The 25,528-nt window shown below is 39.1% G+C and overlaps 1 protein-coding gene across 1 annotated transcript in view; it reads left to right on the plus strand.

Annotated features, from left to right (window-relative positions):
- The window catches only part of LOC126424822 (symplekin), a 129,377-nt gene that overhangs the window by 100,682 nt on the left and 3,167 nt on the right, over positions 1-25,528 (plus strand). Inside the window, exons 15-20 of the mRNA XM_050087616.1 lie at positions 2,068-2,246; positions 8,330-8,501; positions 11,713-11,831; positions 14,570-14,757; positions 22,220-22,396; positions 24,875-24,961. Of these exons, the coding sequence (XP_049943573.1) occupies positions 2,068-2,246; positions 8,330-8,501; positions 11,713-11,831; positions 14,570-14,757; positions 22,220-22,396; positions 24,875-24,961 (922 nt within the window). The remainder of the gene's footprint in view (positions 1-2,067; positions 2,247-8,329; positions 8,502-11,712; positions 11,832-14,569; positions 14,758-22,219; positions 22,397-24,874; positions 24,962-25,528) is intronic.

Consider the following 25,528-nt stretch of genomic DNA (forward strand, 5'->3'; position numbering starts at 1 on the left):
ATTAAATTACAGATTTTTGCAAGCGACTCGACATCAACAGTTAGTACCTACTCAGTATTGTGAAAAGGAAAGTTGCTACTCACTGTATAGCAGAGATGCTGAGTCGCAGATAGGCACAACAAAAAGATTGTCACAAATATAGCTTTCAGCCAGTGAAGCCTTAATCAAAATTAGACACACACACACACACACACACACACACACACACACACACACACACACACGACTGCAGTCTCAGGCAACTGAGGCCTCAATTTCCTGAGGCTGCAGTGGTGTGTGTGAGTTGCATTTGCACGAGTGTGTATGTGTGTGCTTGTCATCTAATTTTGAGAAAAGCGTCACTGGCCGAAAGCTACATTTGTGCCAGTCTTTTTGTTGTGCCTATCTGCATCTCAGCATTTCCGCTATATGGTGAGTAGCAACTTTCCTTTTCACAATATTGTTACAGTCCATCCTGGATTTTCCATTGTTTGATTGTTATTACCTACTCAGTGTGTTAATTTAACTGAGATTTAAAAGTTTTGTTCAAGTTCTTAACTGTTGCTTGAAATTAGCGTCTTGGCAAATAAGTATCTTAGGAAACATTGGCACTTGATTGCTTACTCATTAGTTAAACGTGAACAACTATAGACACTGGGATTTGAAACTCTAAAAATTATTGCCTTGAGGTGTAGTGTTCAGTATAGTTAAGATCCTCTTTACTTTTTTCCTTCCACCTGTACTCATGTTGCAATTAAGAATTGTTACACCACATTTGTACTATCCACCAAGCAACTTGTGAAATTGATTTCAGAAATCGTACATTAATTGAACTACATCGACTAAGCTAACGTCCATTGTTCAGTTACATCTATGCTTTGGATCTCTGTGCATCTCCAAGGCAGACTGTCAATGCGTGGAATTTTTATTCCCTCTTCTGAGCAGGTAGTTTCTCTCTTGAAGTCACTCGAACACCATCACATCTTGAAGACAATTGTCAGCATTAGATATCACTCACCACATGAAATTAAAAATAACATACACACAAATATTTGTGCCTTTACATTCGGTACCTTATTTCATAATTTTTAGTTGGGAGACTCATCGCTGGTAAGAAGATATGGAGATGTGTGTTGTTTCTCTGGAAGGATATGTATCACCACAGCCTTGAAGAGTAGTCCTTCAATAAGCAAGAAGAGTGCAGCATTAAGATCATATAATATGAGGAAGACAAGGCTGTGGTAGCAGATGCAGAACTAGACTCTGAACCTGGAGGTTCCGGGTTCAGCGCCAGACAAATGGAACCCCCCTCCCCCCGAGGACAGCTCCACTTGGCTTGCTATGAAATGAGCGCTGGGGTCCTTTCTTGGAGGCAAAATAGGGCAAGGGCACCAGGCTACCAAGCTGCAGCAAAAATAAATAAATAAATAAATAAAAATACTCTACTCTACCTGCAGTCAGACCAGTAACCCAGCCATGCGCTTATACCACAAAATAACAATTAAAAAAATCAAGAAGAGCCATGCAAATAATTCCTAAGTCAGAGAACTAGAGCCACTTTTGTTTGTCTTGAGTAATATTTTGAAATTGGTGAAAACCTGTTCTCTTATAATACTGAGTAAGAAAGGCATGAAATGCTAAATGCCAAATAGTATGAACTCTTAACAGAATAAGTAGGTCATATTAGGAACTATGTAAATGATTTTATCAAGATTAACAAAGAATTGGTCTGATGGAGGTTGTCAGCAAGTAGCCCACTTAGAGTTAACATCTACACTGAATCCACATTTGCATTAATACTCAACAAAGTACACAAGTGCACTCCCTCCCACTTCTGCTTGACTTGTAATCCATTTGTGAGAAGAATGAGTGTTGACAAACGTCTGTGTGAGTTCATATCTCTGATTTTGCTGTCATGGTCTTTTGTGATATATAAGGGGATAAGTAATGCTATGCTTACTGGTTTGTAAGGTGGATAATGCAAAAATTAATGCTATGCTTTATTTTGCCTGTAGTGTGTTTGTGTGTGGAGGGGGGGGGGGGGGGGGTGTGAGATATCTGGAAACTATTTTCAGTGCCTGCTTGCAGACTGGCCAGAGTGTACGTGCAGACGGCAGCGGACATGAAGCGAACCATCCTGCGCTTGCTGGAGCAGCCGGTCAGAGGGATGGGCATGGACTCCCCGCAGCTGCTCCGGCTGGTGGAGGAGTGCCCCAAGGGTGCCGAGACGCTCGTCACCCGCGTCATCCACATCCTCACCGAAAAGAGTTAGTGCAGACTCTTTAACTTCTCACTGTCTGTTGTCGAATGTGCTAGTGTAGACTGTGTGACTTGTGTTTGTTGTGGTCTTGAGTCTAAAGTCTTCTTTCGTGCAGTTCTCCTAGTTCGTCTGTTTTGTAAACCTCCTCATTCTGTCATAATCAGTACAACTTGCAGATCACAAACTTTATCTTGGCCCCTCTGGGATTTTTGAAAGTCAGCTGACTGCACTGGAATGTTTACACTTGTTGCCAATCTTGGCTGTGTAACAGTATTGTACGATGGTGGTCTAATAAGTAGCCGGCCTGACCAAGAGATGGCAGTCATTGTTGAAAAATATCTCTGGATTAGAAAGTATACAATCTATGAAGCATATGTTTAAAGTTTGAAGATGCCACATTGTTTAGTATTTGTTTGGCACCCATCAATAGTGAACATTGTGAGTGAACTTGTAGAAATGGACAAAATTGGTCATCATTATGTGATACAATATTTTCTTTTGAAAGGCCTCGGCACAACCAATATTAAAGCTGAGGTAGATTCTGCTTTGGAATAGTGTGCTCCTTCGTTGACAACAGTAAAATATTGGCTAGCTGAGTTCAGACGAGGTGTATGAGCTGTTAAGACGAGCATTGCAGGAGTCGACCAAATGGGGTGACGACTCCAGAAATGGTGAAGAAACTCCACAAAGCGGTACTGGATGATCGTCAACTGAAAGTGCACGAGCTAGCAGACATAGCAGTCATTTCAAAAATTGTGGTACATCGCATATTATTTGAAAATTTGGTTATGAGAAAACTGTCTGCAAGGTTTGTGCCGCTTCTGCTCTCAATTGAGCAAAAACAGTGTCGTGAAGATGTTTCAATTGGGTGTTTAGCGAATTTTCACAGCCACAAAGCTGTTTTTGTACCCCCCCCCCCCCCCCTCCTCTTCCTTCCCCGTTTCATAACCATGGATGAAACATGGGTCCACCATTTCACACCCGAAAGAAAAGAACAATCAAAACAGTGGACACACATTGGAGAACCGACTCCAAAGAAGGCTAATGCCGTTTCGTCTGCAGGCAAGGTCATGGCGTCGTTTTTTTGGAATGTGTGTGGGATAATTTTCATTGACTACCTTGACAATGGGAAAATTTGCGGACTTATTGCAACGTTTGCCGAAGAAATCGAGCAAAAATTGCCCATTTGGCCAAGAATAAAGTGTTGTTTCTTCAGGAAAATGCACCATCTCACAAGTCCATTATTGCAATGGCCAAAATTAATGGATTAAATGCTTGTGAATACATTGTGGGAGTATACAGTGATCAACATTATTACAAATATTTACTATCAAAAACAGTCTTGATCACAAATTAATTATTCCGGTGACCGGTTTCGACCACAACTGTGGTCTTCTTCAGACCAATGAGTAAGAACATCCTCCTGGTGGTTCTTACTCATTGGTCGGAAGATGACCACAGTTGTGGTCGAAACCGGTCACCAGAATAAATAATTTGTGATCAAGACTGTTTTTGATAGCAAGTAATGGATTAAAGTTTGAATTGCTACCTCATGCACCGTATTCGCCAGATTTAGCCCCCTCGGAATAATTTCTGTCACCAAACTTGAATAAATGTCTCGAAGGTTGAAGATTTTCAACAAATTAAGATGTTATGTCAGTAGTTAATGGCTGTTTTGAGGGGTTAGACAGTTCTCATTATTAAAAGGATATTGAACTTACTGAACATTGCTGGGAAAAATATCTAGAGCTGAAAGGAAATTATGTTGCAAAATAAATGGGACCACAATTGTATGCTGTAGCAGTAAGTAGCCATTGTCAATGTAGTGTTGATCCTTGTGCAGTGTTGTGAGTAGTGACTGTTGATAATGAATGAAGAGGCTCAATCTGGTCCTTCTAGCAACTTGCCATCGACTTTCGTGTCACTTCTGTGACGTGTTGACCCATTACATGTTTGTTTCTTTTCTAAGCTAGAAGGTAGCTGCTCTGAGAGGAGGTGGTGTACATCTGTACACCCACTCGAATCTGCTTACTGTAGTAAAGTATTGATATACCTTTACAATTTTTGGTCCCTCACATTTCCCTCCATTACCAAATTCTGATCCCTTGATGCCTCAGGCTATGGCTTCTTTCTTCAGTTTGATTCTGTACCTTAGATCTTCGCATCAAATCTTCAGCATTCTCCAAAAACTTGTATTCTCTTGTTGTCTGCAGTGTTTATTGTCCACATTTCACTTCCATACAAGGCTATGCTCCAAACAGATACCTGCAAAAAGCTTTCTAACACTTAAATTTAAATTTGATGTTGCCAGTCCACATTTTGCATCCTATCTACTTCAGCCACAATCAGTTACTTTCTTGCTTAACAGTTATTTTTCTGCCAAAGTAACAAAAGAGTACTACTACTTTTAGTGCCTAATTCCCTAATAAAATTTGGTCAGCATCAACTTAAATAATTCAACTACCTTCTATTACTTTAACTTTACATTTGTTGAAGGTCATCTAACAGCCATTTTTAAGGAGAAGAAATGAAAGGTGTGACGTCTTTCAGCAACATTGTAATGCCCTCTGAATCACCTCACTTAAATTAACTACATTCCATTATCCTTTTTTTTTTTCACTTTCTCAATGACTAAATTACACTGAAAGTACTTGATGTGCATTGTTATTTGGATTGCAAAATAAGTGACAACGATTGAAATAGAGGGGGTATAACATGTAGACTGTCAACAACAAGAAAATAATTTCCGAAAGAGAAAAATTTGTTAAAATCAAACATAGATATGAGTGCTTTGAAGTCTTTCCTTAGGGTACTTGTATGGAGACTAACTTGTACAGAAATGAAATGTGGAAAATAATAGTTCAGACAAGAAGAGAATATAAGCTTCCAAAATGTGGAACAGAAGATCACTTATAAATTAGATAAGTAGATTAAATAATTTCTGATAGGTGCTGAATCGAGTTGGAAAAAAAGGAATCTGTGGCAGAATGTGACTAAAAAAAGAATTGATTGGTAAGACCGATCCTGAGGCTTCCATGAATCATCTGCTTTGTAATTGGAAATAGTGTGGGTGGTGAAAATTGTAGAGGGGTATAAAAACTTGAATACAGTAGGCAGGTTCAAATCGGTGTAGGCTGAAGTAGTTATGAAGATGTTTTTCAGAGGATGGGGTACCATGGAGAGCTTCATCGGACTGTAGGCAGAAACACAGTAATATGTTTCTACAGTTCAAATTTTCATTAATTTCAGTAAATGAATCCAAAGCAACCAACAAGTTGCAATAAAAGTGGTTTTCAAGCAAGCCTTCATGCAAAGTGCTGTGTTGTGCAGTGACAGTGCAGTGTCGTGTGTGAATAGCAAGTGAACCGCAGTCGAGTAGTTCTTAGCTTTACCACCAGGAGTGCTGCATTGCATAAGCCGAAGGTCATAAACACGCTCCCGTGTAAACCAAAAGGCATGATTATGGTGGTCTTTAATGTGTCTTCTATGGCTACAGGTATCTGGGTGTAAGCATTTGTGCAGTCAAAGACTGTAAACATGGTGGCTTCATGTAACACACAATTGAAGTCCCGGAACAGCAGTACAGGGTATCTGTAAGGACCTATTAGAGAGATAAGCGTGTGATAGTGCCACATGGGCACCAGGCTCCAGCTTTCTTTAGCACCAAGTGCAATGCTGAGAATCACGGTCTGTTAGGTGGTCCTATTATGCCCTCCTGTAACATCGACTCAAATTCTGGCTCCACAATAGTTAAGCAGTCTGGAGCCAAATGTCTAAGCCTGCACACCACAGGGGTCCGTCCATTATTTAATATGGTGCAATGTATCGTGTGGTATGCGTCTCTGGGTGGTTTGGTCAGATTCTGGTAGTCACTCAGTAGTACAACATACTCATTCACCACTGGAAATCTTCATTGACTTGGCGCTGTATATTACTACACTGTGGTGGAAGCTGGTAACGCCAAGGCCAGTCACACTGTGCACCAAACAGGCATTTACCATGTCAGTTAGCAGCCGGTAGTGAGCCGGAGACCTGTTCTGATAACGGCATCTGTGATGATGTCCGTGATGGTGAAATCACACACATATGGGCAGCACAGTTAGAAGTTAAGCTCTAACCATAGATTGCCGTACATTGCAATTGAAGAGTTGTTAATAGCTGTCAGATGAAAAGTGGTCGGTGGCTGACAATGAGGCGTAGACACTAGAGGCGATATACTCGGTCCTAGCCAGTGTCTACCAGGAATTTTGTGCCGAAACCGTGATTGGTTACAAACACGTGCTTGGAGGATGTTGGGCAGTCAGTTGTGCCTACTACCGACTGCCAGCTGCATTTGGGAATGAACAAGATCGTGAACACTTCTTCGCCTGATCACCAACCCAGCAATGGTACCGATGTAAGTGTGTCGGCCTACTGAGTCGTCGGCAGACCTAGTCCTCGAATATAGTCAGTATCGTCCTCTACTGTTTTTGGCACCATCACGTTATAACAGTTGGGGCACAACATTTTGACTTTCGCCACAAGCCAGTCGTCATCTACTGGTGTTACTACTTATGTGGTTCCCAGAATGAAATTTTCACTCTGCAGCGGAGTGTGTGCTGATCTGAAACTTCCTGGTGGAGCAAAACTTTGTGCCGGACCAAGGCTCGAACTGGAGCTTTTTCCTTTCACGGGCAAGTGCTCTACCAACTGAACTACCCAAGCACGACTCACAACCCGTCCCCGCAGCTTTACTTGAGCCAGTACCTCGTCTCCTACCTTCCAAACTTCACAGGGGTTTCGCAGGAGAGGTTCTGTGAAGTTTGGAAGGTAGGAGATGAGGTACTGGCAGAAGTAAAGCTGTGGGGGCGGGTCATGAGTTGTGCTTGGGTAGCTCAGTTGGTAGAGCACGTGCCCACGAAAGGCAAAGGTCCTGAGTTTGAGTCTTAGTCTGGCACACAGTTATGATCTGCCTGAAAGTTTCACTTATGTGGTTGCTTCACAGTTATCTGTTGCTATTACTGCACTTACCTATGTGGGTGCAATTGCATCTTGAATGTGGTCAGCTAGCTCCACAGTGGCAGCCAGCAGTGTGTCCATCTGCGAGGCAATTTGCCTCGATCAGTGATGGTAAACTGCTACTCCATAGTGTGCGTAGCAAGCTACTGTGCCATTGTAAACTTTACTGTGTAGATGCTGCAGTTACTGCAGTGGCTTTATCACCGATCTCTTCCTGTGTTAGCACTTGGCTAATGCAACCTTCCAGGGAAATGGCGTGTTGTACCTCAGCTGCGTCTGTGGTCCAATTGAATTACGATAAGAGCAAACTTACTCACTTTGGTCTTTACTTCCACACAACAGAAAATATCATATATCATAAAACAGAACCAAAAGAATGCAAAGTAGTACTTACAAAATTTTATACTGGAAATACAGCAAATAGTGAAGAAGCATTCTGACATTTGTTCAGTGAAAATATGCTTTCAGCACACACTTTATGCATTCTAAAATATGTGTTCCCGTTGATTAAGACTTGTCAGGTAATTCTGCATCAGTTTTTATTCCTTTGGTTATGTTTTATAATATATCTGATACTCTCACCCCTTTATGGTGATCTAGTCTCTGTATGATGCAAAATTTTGACGTGTATGTTTCTAAGTTTGTAGTTATCGCTTTTACACTGTTTTCAGGTTAAATGTTGACCTCCCTCCCCCCTTCCGAAGAAGATGGGTTTACATATGTTGAAAGCGTGGTAAAAGATTGAATAAAACCATATTTTGTTGCAAATTGTTGGCTGCTTTGGATTCATTTACTGATCTCTAACTGTTGCTGAGGTACAGCCGGGTTAAAAATATTTTTAAAAACCTTTCATCAATATGTACACGCAAAATATTTAACATTCTATTCTGTTTACTAATCCAGTTCACAGGCTACATTTATTGTTTCTTATTGTTCTATTTCTTGTAAATATAGTGTGTGATAATTGCATTTTTAAATAAATGATTGATCCGATCCTATGGTGAGAGATCAAGCACTGATATTATTTTTGCTGACTGCATCTTGTTTCATTTTAATGCATTGTATGCTGATGATGTGGCCTCTTATTTTCAGCACCACCAAGTGCAGAGCTGGTGGCTCGTGTTCGAGAACTGTACCACACCCGCGTGTCAGACGTGAGATTCCTGATTCCTGTTCTGAATGGTCTCAGCAAGAAGGAAGTGATCGCTGCTCTGCCCAAGCTCATCAAGCTCAACCCTGTTGTTGTCAAGGAGGTTTTCAACAGGTTGCAAGTTTGAAAACTAATAGTTGACGATATTTTAGCATTCCCATTGCTTCAAAATATATTGAAAATTAATAATTCTATGAAAACTACTTAGCTGCCAAAAACAACATGCCTGTGCTTGAATTGGCAGTGTTAACACGTTCAACAGTGGCCTCTTCGCACCTGCTACTTGGCCGTGAAATGACATCATTCTGAGTTGCTTCTAAATGACATTGCAAAATACAGAAATGTGATAGGAATATGATTCTTGCACCATTTAAAAGGGAAATAAAAGTATGTTATAGGAATATGAAGTTATTTTAAAATACACTTAAAATAGATAAAATAATTGAAACAAGAAACACACAAAAATTGTGAAAAAATTTTACAAATTGAATAGTTTCTATCTACATCCACAAAAATAGTACAGTAATATTTAAAGGTAGATGCATTTAACTGATAATATTTTGTGTGTTTCCGATGTAGTTAATGTTGCTATGGTAATCGTGGAAGCATTTTGGAACGTAGTCCAATTGACAGTATAACGCAGAATAAGTTACAGCTCGCAAATCCTCACTGTGAAAACAGGTCTGTTGATCAATAATTAGCAACTTTTGGCAACTAGAGGCTGCGCATGTGCACAGAGTGTATATTTGTATTGTATTTACATTTCTTTGTTGCAATGTTACCAGAATACCAGCTTGTTTCGGTTTTGGCGTGTCAAATCGTGCAGTGGACAAAGAAACTGAACATTGGCAGTTGCGCCGATTGTCAAGTTTTGCCCAGAATTGCTGACTTTTTATGTGCGTGCGCGCGCACACGCGCGCACACACACACACACACACACACACACACACACACACACACACACACACACACACACACACACACGCTCGCGAGGAAACAGCTTCTACGGATGGTGGCTGATAGTAGTCTGTACCATTGTCTGAATAGAGAAAGAACATGTATATCAAATGGAAATGAAGATGTGAGCATTGCTTATAGTACAAAACACGAGAACGAACTACTCAATTTACAGACAACGGAAACACAGACATATTCTATTCATCAGTGGTACTGTCATCTGAAGAGAACGAATCTTCTCTGTCAGTATCTTCTGTTTCTGATCCTGGATCTCCATGTAAAATATCAAAGATCTCGGTCTCTTGTCAGCTTGCTACACACTGCTTTTACCTTCATAAACACCAGTGAATGAACTAAAGATGTGTATGTCATACTTCTTCCAATTGCCACTAGGTTTAGAAAACTGATAAGTGCAGTCTTCTGGGAACAGAACAAGGTACTACCTGCACATGAAATAGCTTCCATGCCGTGCTAAATGACCTTCAAGGAGTCGATAGGCACTAGCCCATAAGGGATACATTGGGCGGTTGTAAACTGCCAAGGCAAGTGTGCACATATGGCTTATGTACGCCATACTAAATGTTAAAGAAATAATAGGCTATTTTTTTACATTGTGAATTTACACTTATATTTGGTGCAAGATTAACATGTCAGGTATTTTTGTTCATAACTTGACACCATTTGATTCAAACTTTTTAATGTCATAAGTAGGTGAAAATCTGTCGTAAACATTCTAAAATGTTAACCATGTACTTAATGCATATTAAAATGCCAAATTCCTGTAAAGCCTACTGTTAGAATGAAAAAATATACACATATCTGGATGTTCGCTAAACGGTTCTCAGATACTGCATTAAGTGGTTGCTAACAGTTACATTACAATCTGAGTGAAACATGGTTGGGAGTGGAGTTCATGTCCTTGTTTGGCAATCCAATTTATATTTTCTGTGGTTTAAGTGTGTCACTTCAGCGAAGTTATCTGATGTTCCCTACCAAAGGCCACCAAATCCATCCTTCAGCATCTTTCTTCACCTGAACTATCTATTCTCAAGTCATACTCTTTTTCTTACTTCATAATTTTATTTTTCACCTGTATAAACATTGCTCACCAGTTACACTAGGGATTTAGAACATAGACTTGCAACATAGCTTTTACTTTCTGTTCAGAGAAATCAATTTTTGTTTGCTGTTATTGATTATAGATGGTTCCAAACTTTCCTGAGATATATAAAAGGGATATGTGTGTGTTTCGAAATGTCTCAAAAATGCACATCTTTTGGCATATACCGTCAAAAGTGATTGACATCTAAAAGGAGTAGTTCACTTGAGAAATCATTTCATAAATATAAAGATTATTTGTTGGTATGTAAAGCTAAGTGGAATGGTGCGGCTCTGGACTTTTATTCCTGTCTGATGATCTAGCATCATGTGTTCTCTGGATTCCCAGAATAATTAACACGAATGTCAGGGTTGCTTCCTAAAGTAGGCCTTTTTGTCCTTGTTCAGTTCTTAGTATCAGATTGTTGTGCTGTCATGGAGATATTAAATTCCTTATTTTCAGAACATAACTTGAGTGAGTTATGATGATTTCTAATGTGTTCAGTATCCTGCAATGTGCATAATTTTTACCACCCGTTAAGAGTGAGGCCAAACTTTATGATAAAAAAGTATGTGAAGATAGTGAGGTACTTAGTCAACATGAGATTCAACACTAACATTTCACACATCAGTACCACAGCTAGGATGATATCTACAATCAGCTGCATTATTAGAGTTTATATGCTGAGTAATATTATTGTCCATTTGATGTGCGTATTGGGTACTTCACTCTAAAATTGATGAGTTAGGTACTTTTCATTCACACTGTTGTTCTGCAATTGTTGGAGGCACATTTTTTGTTCAATTCACTTGCAGTGGTATGTACTCAAATTGTAGGAATTTTCATACATTTGTGTTCAAATGTATGAACGTAACTTTCCCAAAAGCGGGACTTGAGGAGCAAGGTAGTCCATGTTGTTAGAATTTTACCAGTGCTGGTCCCCTAATACCACTGCAGTTAAGTCTGTACTGTGTGGGGGTCAACAATATTATTGTGTGTTCATAATTTGGATCCTTTGCATAAATGTGGAACGTAGCTTGCCACTGTCACTGGACTTGTCCTGTAAACGGCATTAGTATGAAGGCATGAATCACTATCCTTCATCAGGCAACACTTTTTAATGACACCCTAGCTCACTGAGTTCACTATTGTTTTCAGAATGTTGTTTTTGTTGGTATGTGGATTTAGTTTGACCCCATTTAAGATTGCTTACTGCTGCATTTGCAGTTTTCCTGGAGAGATAAAAATGAAGTAAAGCTTTTGTTTCAGGTTGCTCGGCACACATACGGAATCGCCTAGTCACATGTCTCCACTTACCCCAGCTGAATTGCTCATAGCTCTGCACAGCATAGATCCTTCAAAGTGTGAACTAAAGACTGTGATAAAGGGTGAGTATCAGCTCCATTTAGATATCTCTTCTGTGTCTAGTATTTGACTAACTCTTGCCAAGCCACAGTGCTACAGCTATCTCAATATTCAATATCTGCTGTGTATATCTACATGTACACACACCATTGTACACCATAAGCCACTGTATGGTGTGTTGTCAAAGGTATACAGTGTTCCCCTCCCTGCTCCATTCAGAGTTGGTACCCAGAAAATGAATTGTTGGTGCCCCAAATTTCTCTTAATTTTTCCCTTGTGGTCATTATGGATTATGCAGTCAGGTGGAAAAGGGGGGGAGGGGGGGGGGGTGGAATGTGATGTTGTTCTTTACTCATATTGAATGTGTACTCTTACATTTTGAGACAAAGGTTCTTCACAATGGGCAGTGCTTTTCCATAGTGTAACCATTAAATTGACTTGGTTAAGGGTCCCAGACTACAGAGGGAACGGCCACATGGGTCGAGGCGCTATGTCACGGATTGTGTGGCCCCTCACGCCAGAGGCACGGGTTCTCTGTCTTAGCATTAGTCAGTTTAAATAGTGTGCAAGTCTAGGGACCTCAGCAGTTTGGTCCCTTAGGAATACACACACACACACACACACACACACACACACACACACACACACTGCGAAACAATAGTCCATATGTTGTCAAACAAGGGATATGTAAACAATCCCCAATGTGGATGAATTACTCCTGTAACACTCCTGTTCACCTTGTTGTAATTTTTCATGTGTCCAGAACTGCTGCACAGGTCAGTCTTATCACAAAATTTGCGCGCCTGTGCTTACCTATATTAATTGAAACTTAAGGATGTGGACAATTATTCAAGGTCACTACCTGAATGGTGAACATAAATTTATCTGAGCTGTGTCGATTTAATAGGCAATGGACTTCAATAAAACTATAGTTTTTGTAAAATGATACTGCTTACCATACCAAGATTAAAGAGTGCCCTCTATGAACAGCAATTACATTCATGAATGTGGGAGCAATCCTGACTACCTGCTACGCAGCAAGCACACTCTCATTCTCTCTGCCAATTTGCACCAATGTGTACCCTGTGCAGCCGGCACTGTTGGCTTCTAAAAATAGGAACTATTGCTGTCAGATATATTATGGACAGAATTTCTGGTCAGTATTTACCATAAGGGGGTGAAATGTGTATTACTGCTGACGGGTGTGTAAAAGTAAATGTTATATGCAACCTAAATATCAGAAGTATTTGTTCCTTCCTCAGAGGGGGAACGACAGGTAAAAAGGATGAGAGGAACCCAATTGTAGTAGTCAATAGTTGCAGTGGTGTGTAGCTGTTCTGTAATGATGTACCTGCTCAACATTAACAGGCATACAGTAGTAAATAAATAAATAAAATTACAATTGAGTACTGTTGTAAGCATGTTATGTTCACACACTGTAGAATTCTTCTGAAAAATCTTACACAGTTTCGTAAACTGATCCTCTGTGGTTGTGTGTGCATGTGCGGTGGGGGAGTCATGAATTATAAGTAACCTTAACAGGAAGTAGTGTTGTCAGTTATTGGAATTGAATGTCAGTTATGGCAATAAATCGATAGTGAATAGTCAGCGGGTTAGTGGGGCATATCACTGTGCAGATAAACTGAAGGGTGTTTTATAAACCATTCCCTATTTTAAATTGCTGTAAATTTATTGTTTTCTTTGGCTACTGACAAACTAACAGGACTGGCTTTCGCTTCCAGTTCCAGTTCATCTGAGGTTCTCATTTTATGTTAGTGCACCTTTTCCTTTGCCCATTCCTGCAGGAAAAAGGCAGAAGATATTAGGTGTGGACTGGAAACGGGCCACTTTTGTGGCCTGGGAAATGGTCGAGCAATCACTCGAGAACATCATTTGATAAATGTGGGGCTGCACTGTGCTACTTAAAGTGAAGTTGTCCCACTGCTGACCACACACAATCTTGAAACATTTCTCCATACAATTTGTCATTATTCGTTGTGCACGAAAGAAAAGAACCAACAGTGGAAGACAAAATAATTCCTCACTGCTTTGCTACCCTCAGGCATCTGTCCACATTTCTGACAGAAGCATGCAGATTTTCATTTGACCGATGTGATACCATTGGCTGTTGAGAAACCTGTTAACATGAAAAGCTGACCTGACCAGACAGGTTAAGTATAGATCTTCGCTATAGAGAGTGAACAGACTGAAAATGGTTAAAAAAATTACAATAATAGCCCTTCTCTCCAGCTAGTCATATTTTCTATCTTACCAGATTACAAGAAATGCCAGATGATTGGCACTGTCACTGTAAAATAACATAAAATGTGTGCTGTGGAATATTTTGAAGGTCTTCTGCAGGATCAATAATCGACATGATCAATTTCTTTATGGCTCTATCCTTTGAGATCGTGTTTACCAGTCTGCAATAACATTTTTCTGTCCCCTGGGAGGGGAGGTAAGGGGGTAAGGTTTGGGGAAAACAAACACTTATGTAAGAAAGAAGTTTCATATTATCTGTAAGCTGGCCATTGGTTGATGTGTAGGCTGGATTCTATTGTAAGAAAAATTCATACTATTTACTTTAGGTGATAACTGAGTCTTCATCTCTCCTTTTATTATGCATATACAAAACATGAGCATGAAACATTAAATGTTCTCCTTGTGACATCTGTCCTTCACTTTCTGTAGTACTTTTGTACTAGTGTGCAGTTTGTGGGTCCCACAAAGTTTCCTTGAAATCTGTCTCTTTGTTTTGCAGCTACCTCATTGTGCTTCTCAGAGAAGCAAGCATACAGCCAAGAAGTTCTGGCAGTAGTACTGCAGCATCTTATGGAAATGACTCCACTTCCCACGTTGCTGATGAGGACTGTCATACAGTCACTGTCCCTGTATCCTCGTCTCATCGGTTTCGTTATGAACATCCTGCAGAGACTGATCCTAAAACAGGTAAACATGTGCTACTGTGAGGAACAGTATTGTGTATCGTCGTAATGCACAACAGGCTCTATATGCTCCAGAACAACCGGGAAAAACCCGGAAATTTTTCATTTTTTTTTTTAGTCTTAAGTTAAATTTTTGTTATTTTGACTGGTAAGAACTGATAAACAGCAAAATGCGTCAAAGCTTTTAGGACGAAGACTGTGGAATACCTCATAACAACAAACTGCTACCGATGAGTGTGGCGTCATACCTGTTGACATTAAATTCATCTGAGCAGTTGCCTGCGGACTCGAGCGCATGCGCAGTTCAGTTGTGTGGGCAGTACCTTCTCCCACCTCTGGCTACTTGAACTGTGAGTTTACCTGTATCAGCAGTAGCAACAAGCAGCCAGATGCGACCCGTAACAATTTTTCTGGCACACCCAAACTGTCAGATTTGTACATGCACCTAGCAGTCTGGGTTGCAGTGTGGAGGGATTAGCCACCACATAAGCAGTGTTTACATTTAGTGATTTTGCTGTTTCCTCTTGGTTTACACTTCTCACATCAAATGAAAAATAAACATATTTCTGTGGTTGGGAGCTATCAAACGAATTAAACTACATTCACATAATTACGGATGGCTAACATGTGTTATTAGTTTGTTTTCTGATTTTATTTTACTTCCATGTTTTTGGCAGTCAGGCACTTTGCAGAACAATGAAGTTATTTTTGTCAGTTTGCTAAATAAAGGTGGCTTTTATTAATATTTTCCCCAGAGGCAGTCAATTTATTAGAAACAAAGTGTTTCATTCCACATTATTGGCTAGTTTCAACTGTTCACTGAATTTAGAGTCCACATTTTCATTGTCTGGCATGTATGTCATAATAAAGAACTAAACATGAGATGATAAAGTACTGGTACTCCATGAAAATTTACATCCCATAAATCACACCGAAAAGCTTAATATCAGGTTGGGGCCCACTTCATTGTGAATCTGGACATATGAATTTGCGCTTTTAGCTGAATTATGCATTTTAGTTCGTTAAGAAATAGCAATGCGCTTGGAGTATCCTATTTCTTTTATGATATCGTGTAAGATCTCTTAATGCTATTATGTATCAACGGATGGGCTTCCTACATTGTGATAGTTGCCCAAGCACAGTAATGCCTGTTTTCTGGCACGCTCGAGCAACTGCTGAAACGAAGCTATTTCTAACAGGTTGCGGAAAATATTGCAAATGGTGGTTTGAGAAGCTTTAGTTTCAGAGTAAATTTCCTTTTGCGCAAGATGAATTATTTTACGTGTGAGAATGTTGGATGATTGCTTAAATCTCTCATTTAAAACTTAACACATTGAGGACTAGCCACCAAGAAGAACTTAGAGCCCAGAAGACCAGACATGAATGTCATTATTTAAAATTTTACTGGCACATTTGTTTGATGTATCTTGAAGTGTAACGCATGCAAAAAAGACCATATTATAGGTGAAAGCTTAGATTTTATTGTAGCTTATTAATATTCAAGACCAATATTATAAGTGAAAGCTTAACTAACCATTAACTTTTCCTGTTTGTGTCTTCACACCACTTAACAGTGATGTTACTGTTGACTGGCTACGTCACGTGTCGTATGCTCTGAATATCTGCTGTCATTAGCTGGCGAGATCACATGACATTAGTGCATTTCAATCTTGACTTCAGTACTTCAGAAACTAACATGCTGTTTCAAATCTATACTTTCGTAATATTAATACAAAAATATGCAGTGTATCATAATGTGAAGATGATGCTGCACATCACAGATCCTTCCAAAACTATTTACTGAGCTTTTCATTCTCTGAAGTTTCACACTGGTGTATAAAACCTTTACCAGTCAAAGGATTGATATTTTTACATCTCCAATGGAAAGTATACGGTCACTTATCGTGGAAAAAATGTATTTTTCACTTGGAAGAAGTGTATTTTCACGTGGGGGGAAAAGTGCATTCTTATCTGGGAATTTTTTCTCTTGGCCATGTGTACACCCTGAAACAGCATTACTCTAATATTTCTACTTATCCTTCACTGTACAAAAAGTCACTCCATCAGTATTAGCCAAAATTTTTTAAAAACAAGACGAAACCTGACAGCCCATGCACGTTCCAACACTGGCTGCATGTGAGCAAAAATAGATTGCAGAATTGGGAAGCCGGCAACCAGAAACAGATTTCCAGAATCGATTTTGAAGTGTTTACATGGCCTCCCAGAAGCGGTATTGGGAGATCAGTTTATGAAATCGAGTTTTGGGAGACCCATATAAATGTGGGGAGTATCTGCTGTCATCGGCTGTCGAGATCACGTGACATGGGCTATGATTGGCTTACAAAAGCGCATCACAATCTCAATTTCAATGCTTCGGAAACTAATGTTCTGTGTTTGGTGGAATTTGACTACAGTGAAATCTCGCTTTTACACTTTTCAAGGGACTTCAAAAATATGGCGTAAAATGTGGGAAATAATGTTTTAAACTGTAAAAGTTACATATAGGATACTCCCTTGCACTTTGTGTATGATATACATACATAACTGTCATCAAAAGACTTGTCAGGGAATTTGTTTATTATCTAATGAAAGTTTATTATCAAATAAAAACTGTTGATGTAACTGAAACTGATAACTGCCTGAGAAGTAGGAATGTTTGACTTAATTTCATATGTCATATCCTATGTTTTTGAAAGCCTGCAGCTGTCATTCAGTATTTAAATAATGAAATACTGCACTAGTTACGTATTTTTTCATGCTTAGTACAACACATTTTGAGAATTTTTTCTCCTTATCAAATGCAAATATGTAAATAGGTGGTTTTTTTATGGTGTTTGAATATGTGTTATTCTTCGTCTCTTCCACTGTAGTCGTCTTTTTGAGGTTATCAGGTACTGTGCCTCATCAGTCATGTAGAAAACCACACACTCACACAAACTATCACTCAAATTGTTTGTTTGTGTAACATCACAAAAAATACATATATAATACTGCACTTGACACCAAGAACAAATTGTCGAAACACGTTTTACTCAGCATGAATTAAATACGTATCAGCGCAGTGTTTAAACCAAAAACATTTGAGCAACACAAAGTGAATGACAGTGTCAACTAGCGCTCCAAGTGGGCATATGCCGAAACATGCTAAATATGGTTTGACAAAGGTGTCACGACGATCACAACAAACACAAAACTGTGTTTGTGCAGTAGAGTGAGTTTGGAAATGGTTGTGATTGGTCCTGGTATCTTAATTTGAACGAATTTCTCACATCAGCCAACATGCCGAGTAGAGCTTGGCAGCAGCAGGAGATACAGCACGAATTGTTCCAACTTTTAAACGTTTACCGGTTTAAATCAGCTGAGTAGGGTGGCCTGGTGTCGAGAAACTTAAACACGTAACATTTGAAAACACTACTGGACAGCCAATATCGTGCTAGTGTCATTTTTTCTCCACAAACATTTTTTTCGTAATGCGTAAATCGCGGGAAAATCTATAAATATGTTGACGCAAAATCAGGTGCAAATTAACATTGTGGGCATAGGAAATTTGACAGGCCCGATAAAAAATGTCGTAAACAGCGGGAGAACGTTAATTCCGGGAACGTAAAAGTGGGGTTATACTGTATATAATTTCATAATACAAAAATATACAGTTTACATGTTGCTGTAAATCAGCAATCTTTCCAAAATTAATTAATTAATTTTTTTTTTTTTTTTTTTTTTTTTTTTTTTTTTTTTTTTTTTTTTTTTTTTCTCTCTCTCTCTGGGTTCGTTTCCTAAAGTGGCGGGAGGTTCCATGCCGGTGTATAAAACCTTAATCATTCAAAGAACTGATAAGTTTCATGATTCAGAGGGAAAGTATACTGTCACTTAACACGGTAAAAGTGTATTTTCACCTAGGAGAAAGTGTATTTTTTAACCAGGAAATCTGGAATTTTTTTAACCAGGAAATCTGAATTCCCCCCCCCCCCCCCCCCCCCCATTTGGTCGGTGTATATACGTAGTACAAGAACTGTTGTGACTGGATGTAGTATTTCTGCAAAATATTTCCATACAGACATAAGAAACATACAGTGTCACCCATAAGAGGAGGTTGTACTAACTGTAGTGTGTCCCATGTACATGGCACTGTCCAGCTCACATAATCTTTTTCTTATTTGAAGAAGTATAGTTGGAAGTTATGTTTTCTGTTATCTCTGATACAATGGGTTTGGTAGGCTGGGAAGTTATTTTATCAAATATTTCTAGTGCAATTGGTTTGTGAGGCATTTAAACACAGTCAAGCATTAGATACACTGAGGAGCCGAAGCTTTATGATCACTGTCCACTGCAAGATTGAATGCCACCTGGTGATGTCGCAGGCTTGCGATGTGGTAAGGGAACTGTATAAGCAGAGCAGACACGAGTGGTGAAACCTGAGTAGTTGACAAGATCTCTCTCTCTCTCTCTCTCTCTCTCTCTCTCTCTCTCTCTCTCTCTCTCTCTCTCTCACACACACACACACACACACACACACACACACACAGAGAGAGAGAGAGAGAGAGAGAGAGAGAGAGAGAGAGAGGCGGTCAGAGGTGTTGCTGTTGCTGTTGTCTAGGGCAAGGTAGGTGGTAATCTGTGACAGATCTGACAACAAAGCAGGTGCAGGCACAAATGTTTATGAGTGTACCGTCCAGTGCAAATTGTAGAATGTGGATCTCCATAGCAGACAACACTGGTGTTTCCGTGGTGACCCGACAGCATTGTTAATTTACCTTTCCACTGCTACAGGTGTATCTGCGTTCTGTGATGAGGGCGGCTTTTGTTATGGCTGTACTGTTCACCAAATGTTGGTGCACATGCTAAGAGATGACATTCTGCCAATATGATATACTTATCATCTTATATTTCAAAAACTGTTAGGTGAAAAAAAAATTGTTTTCTGATATATTCATTCGATAAGGAGCTACATTTCTTTTCACTATCTGTCATCCCTACTGCGCTGTATCAAATTAAATAAAACATTGCACATAATTTTGAAGGGTTTGCAGAGGTAGAAATGCATTGCATAAACTTTGTGTATGGTTGGTTTTAGCTCGTACATTCAAGTGAATGAAATGTACCGAGTGATCAAAAAGTCAGTATAAATTTGAAAACTTAATAAACCACGGAATAATGTAGATAGAGAGGTAAAAATTGACACACGTGCTTGTAATGACATGGGGGTTTCATTACAACCACAAAAAAACACCCCATATTGCAAGCCGCTTGAAAGATCTCTTGCGCGTGTCGTTTGGTGACGGTGTGCTCAGCCGCCACTTCAGTCGTGCTTGGCCTCCCAGGTTCCCAGACCTCAGTCCGTGCGATTATTGGCTTTGGGGTTACCTGAAGTCGCAAGTGTATCGTGATCGACCGACATCTCTAGGGATGCTGAAAGACAACATCCGACGCCAATGCCTCACCGTAACTCCGGACATGTTTTGCAGTGCTGTTCACAACATTATTCTTAGACTACACCTATTGTTGAGGAATCATGGTAGACATATTGAGCATTTCCTGTAAAGAACATCATCTTTGCTTTGTCTTACTTTGTTATGCTAATTATTGCTATTCTGATCAGATGAAGCACCATCTGTCGGACATTTTTTGAGCGTTTGAATTTTTTTGGTTCTAATAAAACCCCATGTCATTCCAAGCATGTGTGTCAAGTTGTACCTCTCTATCTACATTATTCCGTGATTTATTCAGTTCTCAAATTTATACTAACTTTTTGATCACCCAGTAAAAAAGGTATTAGAATCTTAAATAAACGTAATAGCAAAATGATATCTTGCTACATTTTCAAGTTATTGGGTTTTATACCTGACCAGCAGGGGCTCGCGTGCAACACGCCCATTCACATCCTTATGCATCATGAATCCTGTGGTCATAACAGTTGTCATATATCATAAACGATTCATGATATCAAAACAAAAGTTTTTGCAAATGATAGCCTGCAATGAGGCACATATGTTGTATGATGAATACTCGAACCTTTTTTTTATTTACCAAGACCTGGAAGTAATTTGTCTGTCGCAGTGAGAGGTTTGCAATACGGGACACATACAGATGTCCACAGCATTGTTGGAAAATCCAAACGGAGCACACATACATGCCCACAGCAGCAAAGGAGTTAAGATTGCAGTGAGCAGAGAACTGTAAAGATTGCAACGTTGATTGATGGAAATTTGTCGCCTGATGAAATGAATTGTGTTTCTCGGTATACCAATTAGATGGTAGTGCCTGACTACACTGTTATCCAGTTTAACAGCTGTTCAAAATGTTCACTGTGTCACAGACACAGGCCAGTGGCAGCAGTAATATGCTATGGGGGACATTCACCAGGACTCCATTGGATTTGTGGTAGCATTCAAACCCACCATGACAACTTTGGACTAAATGAACATGCTTGATGTATTATTTGACAGCAGTGGCACCTTCCAACAAGATAACTCTGTCATGAGGCCAGAATTGTGCTACAATGGTTTGAGGATCATGGTAGTGAACTCGTGTTGATGTCTTCGCCGCCAGATTCATCTGATGTGTACTAAATGGAATACACCTGGAACAGTATCTGGTGCTTCTCTGTTTCCAAAAACCAGTGCATTTAATTTTCAGGAATTGCATACCCTGTGCATTTGCATCTGGTGCCTCATACCTCTGCAAACCCACAGAGGACCTGTCAGTTCCATGCCATGCGGAATCATTGTTGTATTGCGTTCCAAAGTTGGATCAGCACGCCACTGAGCATGAGGTCATTATGTTTTTTCATCAGTGTATTTTTACAAAATAAGGAAGTTTTGTAATTAATTTGAAATGCAGTTACAGTTGCAAAATGTAAAAACTTTGAGTGTGGTTAGCTGCAATGAGACAGATAAGCACATATAACAGTGAGTGACTATATTTGTAACAACATCCTTTTCGTGTGGTGAAAGCAGGTTATTTACATGCTGTTTTATATTGACTGTGGTGGAAAATAAAATGAGAAAGAAAAGTGCGGCCAAATTCAAAAAGCAAAAATACATCTTAAAAATAAAAATGAAAAAGCAATCTTTGGCGCTAACTAAAAAATGAGAGATATTTGATTGAAAAAATAAAATGTAGTCATTCTCAAGCAGAGTGATCAATTTATCTATATGTTGTCTGGCTTTTGTAAGTGGTGCATTACATATATATTTCACTATCTTCTGAGAAGCTGCAAATCACTTTGTGAAGAGTTATCACCAGTGCTACAAAAATTAGAGATTAAAAAAAACACCCTGACAACAAAATGTCCCAGTTAACCTCATGTGTAACCAATAATAAAAACTTTATGCAGGAGTCTTAGGTAACTGTATTCGTAGTGCACTTGTAAATTACATAAATAAGCAAGAAAATCTTTAGGGCATTTTCTAGCATCTCTTTTCCAATGATAATAGTGAAAATAATAAATGTTCTCATTTAAACAGGTATGGAAACAGAAGAAAGTGTGGGAGGGCTTCATAAAGTGCTGCCAGCGAACAAAGCCACAAAGCTTCCAAGTCCTACTGCAGCTACCACCCGCACAGCTGAGTGACGTTTTCCAAGTTTCACCCGACTTGAGACAACCTCTGCTTGCACACGTCACGGCCTTCACCGATAATCAGGTTAGTGATTTTTTGAGGCCTAACAAGGCATTGTGGTAGTTAGGTTTGGATAGTAACTGCAACAAGTCACTTTGCAAACTTTTGGTAGATTTTATTATCCCGTTAGCCAGCATTAGAGTCACTGCGGGCTGTCTGCAATGGACAACCATTGGAACCTTATTCTGCAGATAGTCTCAGGGCTTGTGGTAACATCAGAGGATCCAGAAGCTTGCAAGATACACACTGTGAAAGTATCCACTTTATGGCAATGTGGAATCATGGCTTTCAGGCATAGGAAGACAATTTTCTTTGTACAAACATTCTAAATAAGCAGTTCCTACACAAATCAGCTGTTATTACATAATCATCAGTTTTCAGAATTCATATTAATAAAGTGCCCCCTCCCTCAACACACACACACACACACACACACACACACACACACACACACAGATTTAAGTGTCTCAAATCATTTTTCCTTTCACTTTCTGGAACAGAAAAAGTCACACAGAGAAAGATCTGGTGAGTAGGTTGGACGTTCCAAAACGGCAATGTCATGCTTAGCCAAAAACAACTTGTCAGGTGTCAGGTTCTTGGGCAACATTACTAAATAAATTCTCTCCTCATGTTAAATCTGTCGAACTGAATCCTGTCGATCTGTACAATATCAACAGCAACACGAATACTCGACCAACAGCTTTTTTGGATTAAACCTCCAATTTTTTCAATATTTTCATTTGTTGTTGACATTGAGGGTCTCCTAAGTATGATTAATCTTCAGTCTCTTGTCATCCCTCTTTGAGCCATTTAAATCACTCAAAAGTGGAACGCATGAAAGACATTAATCGTTGTGTCCTTGGGCCTCTGGTTCTTTGTGGTAGTCGTTTCAAGTTTCACTCAACATTTTGCATTAATCAGTTGCTCTTCCAAAAAATTTTCAGCAAGTTGTGGATACACAGTCTGATACAAATGAATGCCACTCTGAGTGAGGGGTCAGCAGGTGAATGGGTAGTGGGAATGGAGAGGAGAGATGTGACATGACTCAGCAATGTAGGCCATCACCTAGAGGCCTGCACTGTTCGCCTGTGGGTTTTTTATTTTTTTAAATTTATTTATTTATTTTTTAAGGTTGGGTTATTATTTTGCCACACAAATGCACACACAGTCGTGTATTGTGTTTTAGCCTATTAATAACTACTTTGTTTTAAATATCCGTCAGTAACTGCCTTTGCCTGGAGTCCTCAGCTTCCATCCTATATTTGCATCAGATTACTCACCTGCCCAACCTTCACACCATGTTTCTTGGTCCATGTCTTTTCTCTGCCTTCTCAGCTGTCCATTGCCCTCTTTTACAACCCTTGCCCTCCCTGCCCTTTCCAACATTTCACCCGTTCATTAAAAAGAAATTTAAATCCTGAGTGCTCAACATCTGGTATTATATTTTGTGCACTGTCTTTAACACCAGCCCTTCCACCCCTACTCTGCCCCCCCCCCCCCCCTACTCCTTCCCCAGGCCAATTAAGGACAATATCAATATACCTGTTTGTTTATTTTTGCCTTAATCTTTCTCCAAAAGTCTACTTTTCTCAGAATGAGTTCTTTTCCTCCCATCTGACCATTTTACTCCAATTATTTTTCTCTTTTTAACATTATCCATTATGAATGAGGATAATGGTTGTTATGTTCGTCCAGTGGTAATTGGTAGCACTCAACCATATTTTTGCTTCTTTTTCTGTTTGTTTTATCTTCCTGAAAACCATTGAGTTTCTTTATTTCTAGCCTGAATTTGTCTCTGAGTAAGGTCTCTTGTTCAATCTGCATTTCTTCTAAGTTCTTTTTTGTCTTGCCACCCACCCACCCACTTTCTGTGTGTATATTCCAGTTTTGGAAGAATATATGATTTTTTTTTCCTTGTTAATCTGTCTTCTTTCTTACTCACTAGATGTTCATAGAGTGTAGCATGTCTTTTCGTGATCTCATCTGCTGTTTTAGGGCAGAATAATTAATCCTCCCACTCCAAACCCAATTGCCATCGGTGTTCTTGTCTGGACCTAATATTTTTCACAAAATTCTCATTTCTGTCTTTTCCAAATCTTCTAATGCCTCTTTACATCCACATTAAAGTAGTGTTTCCAAGCCACAAAACGTTTCTGATTTTATAACTATTACATTGTCTTAATGTAACAGCTTCAGAAAAACGTTGTTACTGTACCAATTTCTCACTTTCATATGTCTGATTTTAATTGCTTCATTTTTCACTTTTTATGTTTATATTTTCACCTAGATATTTAAAGTTGTATATATTCCTGATGTTGCCGTATTCGGTTTTCAAAATTCTTGGCGAGTTGCTTTCATACAATATTTGTATATTTCCTTTTCAGCTGTCTCCATCAGGACTTCGTCTTATCTTTGCATTCTCTAAGTTTTTTTACAAATCTTTTCAGTGTAGTTTTGAGTGATAAGGTAAAATGTATGCGACTCATCTTTTACTTGTTTCAGCGTGCTCACATCCCCAAATCCATTATGGATGTTCTCTTGGGCAGTAAGCGGACATCAAACGATGAGTATGACGTCGATACAGAAGCTGTAAGTGTACATAAACATGTAACGTTATCTTTATAGACTATGACAAACTAGATGTTGGATTGCACATCATTGTTCATATTTTTGACACTCTGTCTCTTCATTATTAGTTCTGAGAGCTTTTAAAGCCATTTTATGTATCTTTTAGTGCTGTAAATCCTCTTCGTTACCAAGTAAATTAAGGGGCTCCGGAACGCTCTATACTTGCAATGTTAAAATAAAGCTTATAAATTACATCTTTCCTCACAAAGTATTTGAGGTAGGAAGTTGAACTTTTTACAGATTATTTATTGGAATATGGGCTACAACTTAACACAGGGATTTTACAAAATTTTAGTTCAGTTATTAAAGATGATTTTTTTTCAATTGTAATGAAAATTCACAACATTTTTTTGCAATTTTTTATTTATATATTCAAAAATATACAGTTTTTTGGAAAAAGGCTGTGTTAAATTATGCAGAAGGTACTGTGTAACATTTACTGAAAGTTTGAAACAAATATGTTTGGAAGATCCTTAGAAAACATGTAATTAGTATGAGAAAATAAAAGTTTTGGGAATCGAGCGACAA

The sequence above is a fragment of the Schistocerca serialis genome, chromosome 10, assembly GCF_023864345.2.
Source record: "Schistocerca serialis cubense isolate TAMUIC-IGC-003099 chromosome 10, iqSchSeri2.2, whole genome shotgun sequence".
NCBI lineage: Eukaryota > Metazoa > Arthropoda > Insecta > Orthoptera > Acrididae > Schistocerca > Schistocerca serialis.